The sequence below is a fragment of the Perognathus longimembris genome, chromosome 1 (genome assembly GCF_023159225.1).
Source record: "Perognathus longimembris pacificus isolate PPM17 chromosome 1, ASM2315922v1, whole genome shotgun sequence".
Classification (NCBI taxonomy): domain Eukaryota; kingdom Metazoa; phylum Chordata; class Mammalia; order Rodentia; family Heteromyidae; genus Perognathus; species Perognathus longimembris.
The window spans coordinates 27,427,202-27,446,304 of NC_063161.1; the positions used below are offsets into that span (position 1 = coordinate 27,427,202).

General features: G+C 34.3%; 1 protein-coding gene across 2 annotated transcripts in view; it reads right to left on the minus strand.

Moving 5' to 3' along the window:
* The window catches only part of Tmtc2 (transmembrane O-mannosyltransferase targeting cadherins 2), a 336,895-nt gene that overhangs the window by 50,586 nt on the left and 267,206 nt on the right, over positions 1–19,103 (minus strand). For both annotated transcript variants that reach the window (XM_048358667.1, XM_048358672.1), the window contains exon 11: positions 13,092–13,155. In XM_048358667.1, the coding sequence (XP_048214624.1) occupies positions 13,092–13,155 (64 nt within the window). The remainder of the gene's footprint in view (positions 1–13,091; positions 13,156–19,103) is intronic.

Sequence of the window (19,103 nt, forward strand, 5' to 3'; positions counted from 1 at the left end):
ATTTCTGGCATTTTGGTGGGCAATTAAAGATTATAGGCTCAATAGCCTTTCCTGTCCAGGCTAGCTTTGAACCATAATCTTCAGATCTCAGCCTCCTGAGTAGCTAGGATTAATGCCAGGCTTAGTTATGGCTATGTCTAAAGACATATTATTAAAAAAACGTGTGTGTGTGTGTGTGTGTGTGTGTGTGTGTGTGTTCACAGTCTAGAGTACCTCAAGGTTTATATTGCTATATGCCTATTGTACCAAAATACATAGTTCAGATAGGCTTTCACAAAGAGATATGATAAATTACACTTTGATTGCCACACTTTAGTGATAGTGTGAGACATAATATTTTGTACTAATTAGTTCCACCCTCTGGCCATCCATCACTAAGTTACTCTCTCTTGTTCTGGACCCACCACAATCATGTGGCAAAGCCATGGATCTTTACAGGGTCTAGCACTTTCTAGACATCTTAAGTGACACCACATACATATGCTTAAGAAGACAGTAGATTTCTATTAAAGCACAGATGAAAATTCAAATCAAGTTTTATAAAACACTGACCTCTATGACATCTTCATGCTAAATCTCCTACTACATAAATACAAGCATATTTGGAAATTTACAGTGCTTATATGAGAGAACTAAGATCAGACAAAGAACTAGTAAGAAATACAATTATTATCAATTCTGAATTGTTAATAAAATGTTTTTTATGTCATTGATAATAAAACTTCATCCAAACAGTTTTAACACCTATGATCTAACAGATTTCTAAGTAGATTATTCTTACAGCTTTGGGAAAGAAAAAAAATGAATTAAAAGGTGACCTTTGTTGTTTAATTTACATTTAGAGGATATCTGAATTCTTATACATTGGATATATGCACCTATGTGAATATAGACATTTGTTCCAGAAACTGAATTAATCTCAAGAATTTGTTGATTTTGCTAAGCAGCACATCTCCAGACTATGACTTGTACAAAAACAAACTGGACAATTTGGTTCAGGGCATTTTCAACAAGAACTGTTCCTATACTTCAATTCTTCATTACTGAATTTTTGGGAGATAATCTTACATAAGAATTCATGAGTTACAAACACAAGCTCTGAAATTAGACTGGATTTTCTGGTTCTGTCATTACCCATAAACCTTGGGTACGTTACCCTGCCTCATTTTCCACATATGTAAAAATTCAGTAGAACTCATTTTTGTAAAGTTTCAATTAAAATCCATGCTTATCTTCTTCAGCCTCCTAAATACTGGAGTTATACACGTGAGCGAAGACAGCTGGCTGAGAACTTAAACTTTTATTTCAGGTGCTGTTAGGCTGACATTCCCTAACTTTAAAAGAAAAATATTATTTTCTGTTGACTAAAAATATAGTGTTTCTTTTTCTACAAATGATAAAGATAAAAGTATTTAGGTTAAAATTCACATGATATATACATGGAGGCATACAGGGCTTTAGTACTGTCATGAATGTATAGTGTCTAATTAACCTTCTCCGTGTTAGTGTTATTATTTTAGTGTAAGTGAATCTTGCCTTTTTAAACCATTGAGTGTACACAGTTTATACCAATTCAAATGTAACAATAATAGAGTTAAAGCAATGATATGGTACTAGACAACACTGGGTACAATCCATCATCTGTTCTTTATTAAAGGTTTATATAAAAGCTCTATAGCTATAGGAAATATTTGGCAGTTATGTATCAATTAGTGTACTGGAAAATAAGATGATAATGCTATATTACACAATAAAAGAAAGACTAAGCATATGCAGATGTTTCCAGTAGATTCCCAAGACTAATTAAATATACAGTCCTCTTTTGGTAGCAACACTGTCTTTTCTTCATGACCTGAGGAATTAATTTTTCTCCATGCTAGCCTAAAAACTTTAAAAATGAGACAGTAACACAGAGAAAGACGACTTGGTATAGGTACGAAATTAAGATTCTAAACAGGGATCTCTTTTTCCTATAAGAAAATCGATGAATTTAAATAGATGTCTATGAATAAGGCTTTGTTATATAAGAAGAGGTATGGGAATGTATTTTAAGTCACTTTGCACTTCTAATATGTACAAGTTAAATATTTAAATTACCAAATACACATTTTCATTATTCCATATATCATTTTAGTATTATATCATTCTAATAGAAGTATCATGTATATTAGGGATTATTTATGGTTGCAAGTCTGACTTGCTCATAGATTGATAGCATACTTTTGGTTAGAAGTAAAAGCATAAGCAATTGCAATAAATGAAAAAGATGATTATAAAAATTAACAAATAATGTAATTTCTTGAGAAAAAAGAATCTTGATTTTAGAGGGGAAGAACACTAGCTACTGAACTACTGTGTTAAATGCACTACATGTTTAAAATAAATAACTGTGTTGAATTAGTACATAGTAAGGATTTTCATGTTTGTTTTAGGATTTTTATCAGGATTTTTATATAAACAGATGAAATTAAAAATGAAATTAGGACAAGAACGCCTATCTCTGTCATGATTATAGCCTTAGGTAATCAGCATAGATGGTCGGCACAATGTAACTCAATAAAAAAGAAAAGCAATGAATGGAGTAAATAGCCATAATGTTCTACATCTACCCATTGCAGAACTTGCTGAAGTCTATAGTCTCACACTATGAAAATCAAGGTTGATCATCTCTCCCCTTGATTTTAGCATTTAATTTTTGATAGTTAGGAATGATTGAAAAAAGCTCATATGTACTTTTCATACATCATCCCAACATATCTCTTGAAAATTGCCTTACTCCTTAAAATTCAGCATTCCTAAGCTAAGCAAAGTTACTTTTGAAATGAAACCAATTTAGCGATTAAATGACCATTTCAAATTTATTCTTGTCAGAACATCTCTAATGGCATCACATTTGCTCTATATCACTTGCCATTTATACTTCAAAAAAGAAATGTGCATATGTTGTAAAGCTCCATTTCTAGGAGTTATTCTTAGTAGAGATCATTTAAGAAAGTAGGGTAAAAATAGAGACGAAATCCACATAGGATGAGAGACTTGTTTGTAAAAGTCCAATATTTAAGGAACTTGATTCTCTATAGCTTTAATTTTGTGATATTACCATCCTGCAGAATCAGCCGTTGAAATACACTTGATAATTAAGGAAAGGATAGCTGTTTACAAGACAAAAACAAAAGTATTTGTGCTACCTATATGTTATATTCTTCCTAAAAAAAAATGTAGCTCTTCTCAATTTTCCAAGAATGCTGCAAATACATCTTTAATCAAATCCTTCTCAAGTAATGAAAGGGAAAGTATTGCTATTGATATTTTCTAAATGACAAGAAATTTATCATAACCATGAAGGCTGGGAGAACAGTCCTCTAGGAGGACACATTGTCCTTGGTCAAACAACACACAGGCTCTTCCAAGCTCCCTTTTGTCTCATCTTTAAGCCTTGACTTCATCATACTTGATCTGATTATAGGAAAGATACTGGTAAGTTAGAGAAGCCAGAATTATTCCACCATTTATCTTCATAATTTAGGGTCTCATTATCATTCTCATCCTCCACCACTGATATATAAGCACCTAGCTTTCTTTCAGCAATAATCCTGATAAGTCATTATATAAAACAATCCTTGTATATGTGATATCTTCTAAATATCTCCTATCCTCAAGTTAGTATAACTCATTTGCCAGAGAACCCCTGTATCAAGAGATAGAAATTTCCATACATGTTATTGAAATCAATCCCCATTCACTCATTCCCCTTTTTCTCCTTCATCACCCTAGCAGGTTCCTTTGAACTTCCATGACCTTGTTTTGTTGTGTTGTGTGACATGGAAGCCTTCACAAGGAAATGAAGGCAATCATAAAAATTTCAGTGTTATTACTTCCAGGTTTGAGGAAGAATGAAGCATGTAGGAATCATGATAGGACAAGAGAATTTGAACTTAGAGGAGTAAACATGGGTTGGGGTGATTGCTTTCTCTTCTGAAACAAGGGTGCTACTTTACCTAGAAGGAAGACATCTCTCACAGAAGGTCTATGGTCTACTTCAGTTAAAGTTCATAAAGTCCTTTTTAAGAGGTGACACTGAGTAACATACAATATACTCATAAATTGACACGTTGAATTGGAACCCTTCTGTACAACTACTTAAAGATAAAATTTCCGACCACCCCCCTAAAAAAGTCCTTCCTGAGATGAATTCTGTCAGGTTTCTTTAGTTTAACCAACTCAATATGTCAAATTAACATATTTTAGAACAGCATTTCCTGAACCTTGTCAATCTAAATCCCCAGGGGTTGTGCAATGTTTGGAACCAGGCCAGAATTTTCTAACACAAAAGTCTTGATGCCTATCACAACAGTTTTAAATGAAGTTCTAACTTTCCCTAAACAAAACATAGAAAAATCATAGCTGCACACTCAGGATTAACAAGCTATATTATCCACAATAGTTAGGTTATGGAGTTATTCTGGTGCTTATCAACAGAGGACAGGATAAAGAAAATGTGATTATATGTATAGAAAATGGAGTATTATTCATGCACAAAGAATAAAATTGGGGCTGGAAATATGGCCTAGTGGTAAGAGTGCTTGCCTCATGTGCATGAAGCCCTGGGTTCTATTCCTCAACACCGCACATACAGAAAAGGCCAGAAGTGAGTGGTGCTGTGGCTTAAGTGGCAGAGTGCTAGCCTTGAGCAAAAGGAAGCCAGGGACAGTGCTCAGGCCCTGAGTCCAAGTGCCAGGACTCACACACACACACACAAAAAAAGTATAAAATCATTTTCTTTACAAGAAAACATATGGAACTGGATTATCATGGTAAGCACATTAAGAGAGGCTCTGAAAGACAAATATGTCATGTTTTCTCTTTCATATGGGAAATCTATACCAAAAATGAAAGGAAAGGGTTTGCTATCTGGAAAAAGAGAGAAGAGACCAATGGGAGGAACAGAAGTGAATACAATCACAGCATATCATGTACACAGACACATATTAAAATCTCATGAGTCAATATTTTGTAATTAATGTATTTGAATAAAAATAAAATCTTCCATTCTGCTTTAAAATGTTAGAATGTAGTTTGTCTTTTTTTTTCTTTTTAACATTGGACTTTTAATTTCCCACAATCTACTCAACTTGTTTTTAGGATAAAGTATAATTTATCTGGAGACATAAACTAAGGTCCAAATATATAACAAAGAGAATTAGAAAAAGAAAGGCAAAGAAACAGAAAAGGAGATGGTAGAACATGACTCGATGATTTCCCTTGGGAGAGAAGAGACAGTCTAAGAAGTTTTCTGTAACCCTTTCAGTGTATGTTTGGAGGGAGGGGGAAAAGGCTCTGCAAGCTCTATCACAGATCAAAAGCATAAATATCTATAAGAGGCATGCTATGGAAATAAGGAAAAGTGTTTGTGAGGATGTGGTGAGTGGTCTGGGACAGAGCAGGGCCTGTGCAGGTGGCATTCAGTCTCCCGCTTGGATACTCCAGGTGGGATTGTGGTCAGTGTGGTTACAACTGTTGAACTTTCAAAGAAACTAAGAATTGAATTCTCTGGAGAATAAACTAAAAGCAATATTAGTGTGTGGTCTCACAATTCAAACAACTACAGCTTTAACTCTATACAAAGAGTACCCCCAACAAAGAAATTGTGAGTCTAAATAAACATGCTGGAAATCAGGGAATATAATTAAGTAAAATTTCCCAAAGATGTTGATGTTCCTTAAACTGTAACACTCACAATGATTTCCCTTATAACCGAGAGCCACTTAAGATTCTACCCATCTCCTTCCTCCTCTGATCTTTTCTGCTGAGTCTAACAACACACATATGCATATATTTTTTAAATAATGCTTTAAAAAGATTTCATGTAGATTATGATACACAATAATATTCAGAGGGTAGGAGAACTGGAAATTTAACATAGTTCAGCCCAAATCTCTTGCTCCAGTTGGAGCTGCCATTTGCCCACAGCAACAGTAAACAAGTGGGCTGTTCTAACAATCCTTGTCTTCTAAGCAGGAGACTTAGAAAATCTGATAAACAGAAGAAACACAGTAACCACTTCAGAAATTCAAGTTTGCTCTGGTTTGCCAAACATTTTCAAAATAGAGTACAACACAAAGCAACTAAAATGTAAGCAGAAGAGAATGCAGCAGAAACCAGACTTTCAAATTGTTATACGAAAAGTAGGGCAGCATGTAAATTATTTAGAAAAGATTTCTTCGGTGGTAAGGAGTTTGAAGACAAATATGGATGAGATGAGATTAAATTGATTACTGGTATAACTGAAGCGCTCAGTGAAAAAGGCCTTTATCTTGTTGAAATCAGACAAGAATAATTCAATATTTGATACTTCATGTTTCTAGTTAGTATGAGTTTCATGACATCTATTTACAAACCAAAGTAGAACTAAGACTTTGGTGGCTAAATTTGGGTGACTGCAGATAAACATTAATTCAAAGACCTTATTACAGTGCTATCTCTTTCAGTTTTTAATACAACTAAATAAAATACAGAGGAAAAGTAATAATTTATCCCTTGATTGGAACCTAGTTTTTTCTCATTTTGTCAGCTTAACCTTTGCTCTACTCTTTTAATAAAAAAATGTACAGATGTGCTTGAAACTGAAGAAAAAAAACAACAATGTAGGAAGAATGGGAGATACATATGCAGTATGAAAACACATTTTTCTCATAAATTCAACCTAGTGATTTGGGAATCCATATATTATTAAAACACAAAAGTCCAAAAGGCATGTGGTATGTAATTTTCCCACATCACAGAAGCTTGTGGAAAGTTCTGAGTGAGCCATATGTTTCCTCCCGCATTTACAAGCAGAAATATGATTTAACTGCTTCCCAGACAAATTATTATTAACTCTGTCATTTTTCCCCAACAAAATGGTGATCTCAATAATTTTCTCTTAAAATAATTCCTTATATGGTCAAATATGGATCTGTCCTGTTTAACTTAATTTCAATCTCTTGTTCTAATTATAGTAGAGAAATATATTTCCCATCAGAAGGAAAAAAACAAACTTATGCCCCCAAGATAGTTTATGTTTCTCCTCTATCAGAACAACACAAATACTGATTCTCCACCATGTCTCCTTAGATTCTAATACTATATATTTTTATTCAACAATCATTTTCCTACAAACATGCTTACCATAAGAAGGGGAGGAGTCTAAATTGGAAGTAATATATTATAGGGGAATATGCCAATTATCATGCCCAGCTGTAACTTAGCAGAATAAGGGTATTTCTTTGAATTATTTTCTTTCCATAGTTTTATTTGATATTTTGACATAAGATCATTGCAAAAGTGAAAAAAATACACAGCACTAGCTTTGATTTTATAATAATGTTCCAAAATGATTTGTATTTTAAATGCCTGGGAAAGGCAAAATGCACACATGAAAACTTTTTACTATTAAAATGATCCTAGTAATACAATTCCCTTTCATTCGTAGATAATAACTTCACATTTAGAATAGTATTAGAATATTATACAGACTAGAAGTGTGAAATATGAGTAAAACATCTAGCACATACTTCAGAATGATGAGTCAAAACTAGAAGTAATCTGCCAGTAATTTCAAAAAAATCACAAAATTAAATATCTTAAAAAATAAAATTAAAAATAAAATAATAGTGTAATGTTGGATCTCACAAAAGAAATGGGCTTCAATTAGTATCTGTTTCTCACATATAGATACAAAGATTTGTGTGAAACATTACCCAATATGCACTTCAGAATAACCACAATCCCGTACCTCAAAGTTTGTCTCCTTTTTCACAAGACTAGTAGATAACCAAATTATGACAATGGACATTATTTACAAAGCGTTTGCCTCCCATATTGTTTATCTTCCTCTGGGACTAGTTTTATTTTTCTTCCCAATAAGGTTCCCAGACAACTTCTTCTTCTTCACTCTCTGTGAGAAACTGATTCTTTAAGATTTTAAACATTTCATTTATCTGCTCTTCTCCCTATTACTTGGACTCATTGTCAGTCTCATATACAATCACAGACAGCTCTCAATAACATTTTTAGCATTTAATAAACTAACACAGTATTTTTACATCTTAATTTCTGCATAGAATAAGCTTTACCCTCATCATTTTCAATTCTCCATTTCCTTAACCACTGGAAACTTCTCATTTCACTAGTGTAAAAAGGCCCTCCTGAAAACCACCCATGTCACCTTGCCTTTTGAAGTCAATGAGACCACCCAGTTCCTGTTTTATTAATCTGTCAGTAAATGTGTTTACTACTCTCCAACTTTTGAATCCTACATCCTGGCATGCTCTTGGTGGTTTCCCTATCCTACATTCTACAATTAAAATTCTCCATGAGTTTGAGATATGCTCTATTGTCTTGTTTTTCCAGTCCCTTTCTTGATGATCTTACTTACTGAATTTCTATTAGTACTTTTCTGCAATGGCCTGCTGTGTCTCTGTCCTGCTTCATGACAGAAAGTCCCCAGAGACTATTAGAATAGACAGCCTACTTTTCCATTCAGAATTTTCCAGGTACAAATTGAGAACTTTCTTCTCGAGGTAAGCACATACCTGTGATGACCCTACTTCTGTTAACAGTATTTCTTTTTTTCAAATCTACCTAAATTCAAAACTTGAAAACACTTTTGGTGACTATCTAATACTTTACCAAATAATGTGTCTTACTTTTTCTATGTGTTGTTTTCTATTCCATTCTGTATCTGTAATTTTACTTTCTCCTCCTTTATGCCTCTTAAGTTACAATAGCATGTGTGGTTTGCTCAAAGATGTTTCTCCGGATCCTACATCCTGCACACATATTTCTTATTGCCTCCTAAAAATGGCCATCCTAAGTTTCTACATACATTATGCCATCCAACTTAACATTCTGAATGCAAACTTCTAATGTTTATTGTGATATTCAATGCCTTTCATCTGGTTTTAGGTCAGTTTCCAGCCCAATCTTCTCTAACACTACCCTCTACTCATATTTATGCGTAGGCCTCCACCTGCCAAATTCTTCCTTTCTCCCTCCTGTTAAAATCTTCACGTACAAACATGCTATCATTTCAAAGTTCCTTAAGCTTGCCAACTGTGACTCAATGCCTGTTGAGATCAGTCCAGCTGAAAGCAATTTTTCCTGTGTACTTTGCTAGCACCTAGCTTCACTGTCTAACAAAGCCCTTATTCGATAATATTATTTACTGCCCTGACATATGAGAATTGGGATTTACATGTCCTTTCCTCCCCTTCTTCTGCATACTAAATTGTGTCTTTCTCAAGGTCAAAGTTAATTTTTCATAACTTTGAAATCCTACTGCACTTAGCATCGAGTCTGCAATATATAAAGCTGCAACTTGACTTAAAAATAAGTTGAATGACATCAAACTAAAAAAAAACAAAAAAAATTACATCCAGAATAGCTCAATATCTGATAGATTACTATGCTTTTCTGACTTCACAGTTTATAAAATCACGTAAAACTTCACTGAGGAAATGTCAGTACAAAAATCTTAAAAATCTACAATGGATAATTTAGAATTCTTTTCTTATCTGAGTATTTGATCAATGCAATTTTTCATGTATAACATAATTCAAGAATTCAGTGACTCCAGAATAAACTAATTAAATTTCAAAGTAAAATATCAGATTATTTTGCAGAGTAGAGATCATAAATTCAATATGGAACATTCGGAAGGAATTGAATCAATGCTTTTTAAAGAAAGAACCATATCCCGGAGCTGGGAATATGGCCTAGTGGTAGAGTGCTTGATTCATATACATGAAGCCCTGGGTTCGATTCCTCAGCACCACATAAACAGAAAAAGCCAGAGGTGGCACTGGCTCAAGTGGCAGACTGTCTTCAGCACAAAGAAGTCAGGGCCCTGAGTCGATGCTCCAGGACTGTCAAAAAAAGAAAAGAAAAAAAAACGAACCATATCCCATAAATGAACATTGATCTTTTTGATAGGACACTGATGAATGCTAGTACACAGACGATTCAGCCATGTCTTTCAATTTGTACAGCTGTGACCCAATAGGAGTCGTGAAAAAAGACTATCTGAATTCTGCCCACCCCAAACAGCTCCTGAGCAGGTACAGGAGGATTAAGCCCAATAGCAGAAAATGTCTTATGAAAAACAAGAATAAGATCTTTTTGCTCTCATATAAGCAGTTGACTAAAATTTCAGTTATGGCATTGAAATAACAAAGAATGATTTCAAGAAAAAAAAGAGAATGAACAGTGAGATATATTGAAGGTGGTTGTTTTAATTCAGATCAAATGCATAACCCTAACAAATGATCGTCTGTAATTTAAATAGGTTCTCTGCTTCATAATAAAAAAATCTAAATATGGCTATGGCTTATTAATTTTATGTAACAAAGTTATCACTTTGCCCTTACTAATACCTTACTTAGCTACATTATAAACTGAAAATTTTTAAAAATACAAAACAGATTGATTAATAACAGATCTGTAGATCCACTGATTATAACATTACTCACTGATTGTTAAATTTGAACTTTTAGTCCATCCAACTCCATAAGATACTTCTTGTTGTCAGATAGGGAAAGTATCATTTAAATAATGCCTTTTTGAATGTAATCTAGAAGATATCTATGAGGAAAAATTTTGGGATCCAAGCAAAAGAAAATAGCTTAGGATTGGAGATTAAACATTGATTTTATGATTTGGTTTGTCATTCAAAATAAACAACCTCATAAGTCAGGCTGCACCCTGTGGTGCCTGCATGCCTTTTTAATTTTCAGAGTAAGGCACATAGCTATTTTCTTATTAATCCATTATACTGAGCTGAAGACATTCATTTAATCACATAACAAACATTAAAGTGACGCCAAAGTAACCCATACTCAATGAACAAAGGTTAAACTTAATTGTCATGTATTATGTATATTTACAACATTAATCAATATGATTGGATCAGAAAGGAAAGTCAAACAGAAACTCTGTTCTACGCCTTCAATGGAATTACAATATTGAGTTTAGGACATCAAGTTCCATTTTTCTATCAGAAATATTGCAACAAAGCACACAACTTGAGCATTTAAAAAGCTCTATGTCCTGCACTTCTTAATCTTTTTACTTTGCTTCATTTTTCTCCAAATCATTCACCACTGGAATAAAAGGCACTATTTATTTGCTTAAGTTCTCTCAATTAAGACCAAATTATAAACTCCTAACAGACATTCATAACCATTTCATTCACTGTTGCATTTCTAGTGTCTGGTACTTAGTAAATATTTCAAAGAAGATACAAGAACAGACACATTATTTTGGTTTCTCACATTCCTGGCTTGTATTTCCTTTTTATGCCATGGTCACATCTTTTTCCATCAAGCTTTCTGTTATGCACACGGTAGCCAAGCCGACAATGTGACTTCATATTGTTGTGACAGTTATGTTGTGGGTGACTTATTAACTTCTCTAAACTTATTAAAATGAGGATCATAAAAAACATTGAGTTGTGGGGGATGGATAAGACATACATCTGAAGTTTGAGATACATAGTAAGTATTCAATAATATTTTAGTGGTCATTGCCTTCATCATGGTAGTTATTATTTTCTTCTGTTGAAAATAGCTCACCAATTCTTGACACATAGCTAACACTAATGTGCTCCGAAGAGTTATTGTAATATATGATACCTAAGAATGCTGAGAATTTTAGCTACAGGAAATTGAGAACATCAGAGAGGTGGAATGATCATTCTGTAACTTTCTTCTTCCTGTCTCCTCTGAGGCTGACCCTAAGATCTTCCTCATTAACATCTTTATCTCTGACAACAAGGAGAAAGAGGAGAACTTGGGAAAGCAAGCTTTAAGTTCATCCTAATTTATTACCCCATAAAACATTTTTTGCTATGAATCATATTTATACACAATTGATCATAAAAATAGCTTTCCCTGTTTCTTCCAGTCTTCATTTTTGAAGCTTTTTTGTCATGTAAAACTTAAATTTGTATACTTGCAGTGATGTTAATCTGTTTTGTCAAAGGGAGAACACCATATCTATTACATTCACATTATATTACTTCTTCCTTACAAATAAAATTGGGGAGTGTTTAGATTTACAGCTAAGTTTACTGTAATAAATTTTATGGAAATAAAAAAAAGCTATTTCCCATGTAGATCATTTCAGGGAACATTCATCTCCACTTCTGTGTTCCCAGAGACTTCATATATCTCTGTGGGAATTGCCAGACTGTTTCAAGTAGTTGACTGTGCTGAATTTGTTTGTTTGTTTTTTCTGAGGGTATGTGATCCCTGTATCCTGTCAAAAAGCATGAGAGATGCCTGTCCAATAGATGAGGTACTATAAAAGAACAAGACTGATTGCATAGTTTGTACTCACTTCTCATTTGAACATTCATTGCTGTTTCAAAATCACATTTCTCAACATATAGCATAGATCTGGTGAGCAAGTGAGAGGGTTTTGTGTTGGAGAGCATTACAGAATGTATATGAGAATAAATTAAATGCAATGAAATACAGTGGTGCTCAGAACATTGCTACAAAACCAGTTCTTACTTTCTCATAAGTATTTTATTTCCATGGTAATGATCTAATATGTGTGTTTGTGTGTGTGTGTGTGTGTGTGTGTGTGTGTGTGTGTTCATCTTTCATCTTATTTTTTGGAAGTGTGACCACCCAGGGGAAACTTGTAACCAAATATTATTGATCAAATTGAAAATCAGTTACTAGCAAGGGGTTTGAAGAGGAGGAAGGAGGCAAGTAGATCAAGTGAAAATGAAAATACAACAAAGACTAGCTTTCAAGGAACTATTCTTAACATTCATCCAAACCCAGAGTATTTAGTAATACAAAAACATATATTCCACTGATAAAAGCTTATGGTGTTTAACACAGGCTAGCAAATGGAACTTTTTCTCTGAGAAAAGAAAAAAAAGAGTGGATTTTATGTTTTATACCCATTCTGTAGTGGTTATTCAAAATCAGATTAAGAAGAAATTGAAAACAAAAAAACTATCATGATGAGTCTATATCCTAAATATTAGATCCATGGAGTTTTCTCTTCTGAACAATACTTCTTGTTAAGAAGGTACTTACATTAGGCCTCAGTCTGGCTGCCAAGTCATAATACTGCTCAGCTGCTTCATTGAGACTAGCCTGTCTGTTAAAGGAAAACAAATCCATGTTATTTATTTTAAATTTGCAAATAGACAAACAAAATCATTATACAGCAAGATATTAACCTTAAATAAATAACCAGCATATCAATCAAACAATATATTGCACATATAGAATACAGTGTGGCTGTTACCAATGCATTAGCTTGGATAAGAAATATACTAACTGCCTAACTGCCTTAAGTATGAAGCTGTAACATCTCTGTACATCATTTTGAGAATATAGGAATGAAAAAAAGAATTATTAATAGTATCTCAGCATAATCCTATTCAGTAGGTATGAATATTTTAATTTACATATTAGCAATTAGAATGTTATTCTCCTCTTTAAGTTAAACCAACTATGTCAAAACTTCATAGTTTTTAAAAGTTGCTTATAAAAGTAGATATTTATTGTGCTACTTAGTTAAACTGGGAGTGTTTTTAGGATTTTAAAAATTCTTTGTGATCTAGAAAGTCATTCTCTTTCTGATTTCAAGGGGGTCTTTCTATTGTATGTAATCAACAGGCTATATTAATATTCATATGTATTTCTATGTATATATATATATATTTCACTAACAATGATGGAAGCAATGGGGTTCTGTAGTCCAGAATTACAGAATTTTCCTGTAAATAATTGTAGTAGCAAGGTCACTTCTCAACCATTAGGGTTCTATGTTTTCTAATGATTCGTGTTTTTTAGCTGATAGTGAATTCTGTAGTTCCTAATGGCTTCAAACACACAGTATGTTTTATTGCTTAGAGCTAAACCTCAGAAGTGGTGCACTTGGCTTAGGTAACTAAGATTGTACACTGAATTTTACAGGTACATTTATGTGCTGCCCATTATTGCACTTCATCATGAAGACTAGCTTCATCCAATGTGTTAACAGAAGAATCCTGACATTTGTCAGGATGCTGAAGAATCCTAGTCAATTACTTTTCAAAATACCATGTTTTTTTTATTCATTCTGCTTCAGAAGACCCTCACAGAAAACAGATAACAGATATAAAGCTCTTGGAAGTTCATCTGGAATCTAGTGACAGTATCTGAGGGGTAAAGAGGAAATGCTACAAAGAAGTTTCTAATTCAGTTTAAGATATGTATGTGTAAGTGTGATATGATAATCATAGTTAATGGCTGAGGGGCCTTTAAAATGGAATAAGCCTCTTTTGAAGTTGTGATGTTAGCAAGCTTTGGAGACAAGAAAGTAACAGAGACATCCAGAATAATCTATTTCAACTAGAAAGCCACATTTACATTTTAAAAGAGAAGACTAACAAGCCATATGTATAAAATTGAATTTGCACTTTGGTGAAGCCAAATAAAACCCATAAAGACATACTCCATGCAACTATATAAATTATAGGAATAAATGAAGATAAGGTGTCTCTAGAGAACAGAACATATTTTTCTAATTTTTAAAGAAAAAATAGTAAGAATCATTGCTATTTTTAATGGAGGTTATAAAGAAAGTAAAAACCCTTGACCTAGGGCTCTACTGGACCCATGGCATATTACAATGTGCTGCTGCAATTTATATTCTCATAAATGTTAAAGTTCAATTTCAATATGTCAAGAAAAGTACTTTTGTCTGGTATGAAACAGTAAAATTTTCCTCACTAGGGCATTTAATGAAGGTTCTCTCTACCAAATTATAGAATTGCTTTGCTTCAGATTCACTTGGCAATCTGGATGAGAATTCATTAGCTCGTGCCCTGGAAGGGTTTTCTCCAGAGGAAAATGAAAGACAGGGAGGTAGGAAATTAGAGTCACTCAATGTTACAAAGAAGCAAGCTACTTTGAAGCAAGACCAACCAATAGATCCCTAGCATGGAAAGGAGAGCTATTATTAATATTCATCTTTACGGACATTCAATTCATAAAGTTGATAAGGATCTAAAAGGAAACTGGGGAATCCATTACATAAAATGCCTTTAAGTAGCACCTCAATTTCAAAAAGGTTTCCAACTCTCAAAAACGGTTATTAGTTTTGAAGACACCATATGTTTGAGTGTTTTAATGCCCAAAGGAAATATTTAGTTCAAAAGACTTAATTTCCAAAGCTAGAGACAGAAGTGATGATAAGGAAATGAAAAAAAAAAAAGAAGAGTAGTATTTCTTTTGTCATAATCATGAAAGGGAATTTTCAGTACAGAACTTTGTTTCTGTAACTGATTGTTTTTCTTGACTAGAAGGTTCTTTTGACAGTATTTAGAACACTGCTGGGAAAGCCTCACAGCCCTGCATAGAATGTTTACAATTCTCTGGACAGGAAAGAAACCTCAAGAGGAACACACCAATGTTCATTTTCTGCTGTAAGGGATATTTCACCCTCCCTGATTCTAGAAAAGTCTGGGAATACTTTACCAAATTTTAATTGCTTATGTTACTGAATCACTAATTAAGATTTGAAAAATGAAGAAACTAGCTATTTTTGCTAGTTGTGTGGATAATTCTATTAAACATTGTAAGTACCACTAACATGAGATTATGAAGGATTTACTGAAGAATTCATGTCCTTACATTAGAATATATCTGTTTAAGCCAGCAGATAATATACATGTCCTTTGCACGTGTACAGAGTTATGTTCTGAGTAATTCTTTTTTTTTTTGTACTGGTCCTGGGCTTGAATTCAGGCCCTGGATGCTGTCACTAGGCCTCTGTGCTCAAGGCTAGCATTCCACCACCACCCCTGCCCCTCGTGACCCACAGCACCACTTCCAGCTTTTTCTATGTGTGGTACTGAGGAACAGAACCCAGGGCTTCATGCATACTAGGCAAGCACTCTACCACTAAGCCACATTCCCATCCCGAGTTCTTTCTTGTACAAAGAATTTTATAAATTCTTTCTCAGGTAATTTATTTACTATTTACAATAACTATGATGCACTTGCCATTATTATTCACATTTTAAAGATAAAGAGAATTTTCTTTGTTAAAGACACAACAGAATTTTAAAGAAAAAACAATGGGACAAGATACTTTCTTCCTGCAATCTCTCATTTTCAAGAGATCAATATGTGATATAGACAGGAGTCACAAGACTTCCACATATGCAAAATGAAGACTTGGGCAGGTGAAGGGGGTCCAATTAGTTTGGGTAGATTACCCAGCCTATATGTAGACAACTTTGTGTTTTGACCACAGAACAATTTACAAAGTGAGGAAAGAAATGTTGAGAAAGAAAAATTCACTCATATCAGGATACTACACGAGGTGCAGATGGGTAAAACTTCCCCCTCTTCTGGGTTAACATTAAGTCACTTATCGAGAAAATAAAGATATTGAAAGAAGGTAATTTTTTTAGTTCTGCATATATTTTAGAGATGAGGCCTTTGTCCGTTGAATGGCCGGTAAAGATCTTCTACCAGTCTGTGGGCTTTCTGTTTATCTTGCGAGCTATGTCCTTTGCCTTGCAGAAGCTCTGCAGTTTGATGCAGTCCCATTTGTCCAACCTTTCTTTGATTTGTAGACTTTCTGGGTCATTGTTAAGGAAGTTCCATCCTGCGCCAAGGAGCCCAAGTGTTTCGCCTACTCCTTCCTTTAGTTTTCAGGGTGTCTGTTTTGATTTCGAGGTCTTTAATCCATTTGGAATTGATTTTGGTGCAGGGTGATATATAGGGTCTAGTTTTAGTTTGTTGCATGTGTTGAGCCAGTTTTGCCAGCACCATTTGTTAAAGAGGCTATCTTTCTTCCAGACTATTGTTTTAGCTACTTTATCAAAAATTAAGTAGGCGTAGTTCTGTGGGTTCATTCCCGGGTCTTCAATTCTGTTCCATTGGTCTTCAGGCCTGTTCCGGTGCCAATACCAAGCTGTTTTTATTACTATAGCTTTATAATACAGCTTGAAGTTGGGTACTGTAATTCCTCCAGCACTGTTCTTTCTGCTTAGGATTGTTTTTGCTATTCTAGGTCTTTTATTGTTCCATATGAATTTCTGGATTGCTTCCTCTATTTCATTAAAAAAATGGTGTTGGGATATTAATGGGTATTGCATTGAATTTGTAGATAGCCTTTGGCAATATTGCCATTAACCGCAAAGAACCATTAGCCTTACAAAAGACTTCTCTGATGAGGAAATGAGAATGGCCAAGAGACATATGAAAAACTGCTCTACATCACTGGCAATAAAAGAAATGCAAATCAAAACAACATTGAGATTCCATCTCACCCCAATAAGAATGTCATATATCAAGAAAACCAACAATAACAATTGTTGGAGGGGATGTGGCCAAAAGGGAACCCTACTTCATTATTGGTGGGAATGTAAACTGGTTCAGCCACTCTGGCAAGCAGTAGGGAGATTCCTCAGAAGGCTAAATATAGAACTCCCCTGTGACCCAGTAGCCCCACTTTTGGGTATCTATCCAAAAGCCCACAAACAAAATCACAGTAATGCCACCAGCACAACAATGTTCATTGCAGCGCTATTTGTCATAGCTAGAATCTGGAACCCACCCAGATGCCCCTCAGTAGACGAATGGATCAGGAAAATGTGGTACATATACACAATGGAATTTTATGCCTCTATCAGAAAGAATGACATTGCCCAATTTGTAAGGAAATGGAAGGACTTGGAAAAAATTATACTAAGTGAAGTGAGCCAGACCCAAAGAAACATGGACTCTATGGTCTCCCTTATTGGGAAGAATTAGTACAGGTTTAGGCAAGTCATAGCAGAGCATCACAAGAGCCCAATAGATATACCCTTATGAACACATAAGATGATGCTAAGTGAAATGAACTCCATGTTATGGAAACGATTGTTATATCACAGTTGTAACTACTTTCAACATCCCATCTGTATCTGTAGCTTCTATTATTGATGAGGTTCTTGTATCACCTTCCAGTGGTTATACCTGCGCTATCTCTGTAATCTTATCTGAGTATATTGGAAACCGTGTATACTGGTATTAGAAGTAGGAAATTGAAAGGGAATACCAAATTTGAGAGACACAGGGTAAAAAAAAGACAAACAACTACAAAAGCAATACTTGCAAAACCGTTTGGTGAAAATGAACTGAACACCTGGGGGGGGGAGGGAAAGGGGGAGGAGGGAGGGGGGTATGAGGGACAAGGTAACAAACAGTACAAGAAATGTACCCAATGCCTAAAATATGAAACTGTAACCTCTCTGTACATCAGTTTGATAATAAAAATTTGAAAAATAAAATAAAATAAAATAACAAAAAAAAAAGAAAAAAAGATATGACCAGAATTCGACCAACAGACATGAACTGGCAAGTCAGACAGGTCTCGTTCTCCTCACCAACTCTCAACCCTCATATATGATGTGCACTCCCCCTCTTCACACTTATCTTTGACACTCAGGAAGCCGAAAGATAAGGGGGCAAAAAGAAGCCAGAATGCTATGTGTGAACTAGACTGTGAAGGAAACCTTGAATCCCCAGTGAACAAATGGACTGGGATGATGGCGTTTCAAAGTCTTTGCATCCATTTGTTTCTGCTGATAGGGAAAATTTAGTTGCAAACCAGAAACACATAATCATTAACAAAGTCATCACTTCCATCATTTGCATACCTCAGAATTCCATTTTTTACATAAAGCCATAATATTTATATCTGTTAGTATAATATGCATATATATTTCATATCTGGAAATTTTCTCTCTAGTGTTACTTTATAATTGAAAAATACATGTTGGAATGGGTTTATGACCCATTAGTGTAATATAAAAGATGGATAAAAATATTGGCAATCATTTATTGTATCCATACAAATATTAATTTTTCATGACAATCCCATGAGGGAAGAACTTTTTCTTTTTTGGAAAATATTTTTTTTCTGAATAATTACTTATTTATTGTCAAAGTGATGTACAGAGGTGTTACAGTTTCATATGTAAGGCAGTGGGCACATTTCTTGTACAATTTGATACCTCCTACTCCCTCATTTCACCCCCTCTCCCTTGCCCTCTTCCCCCA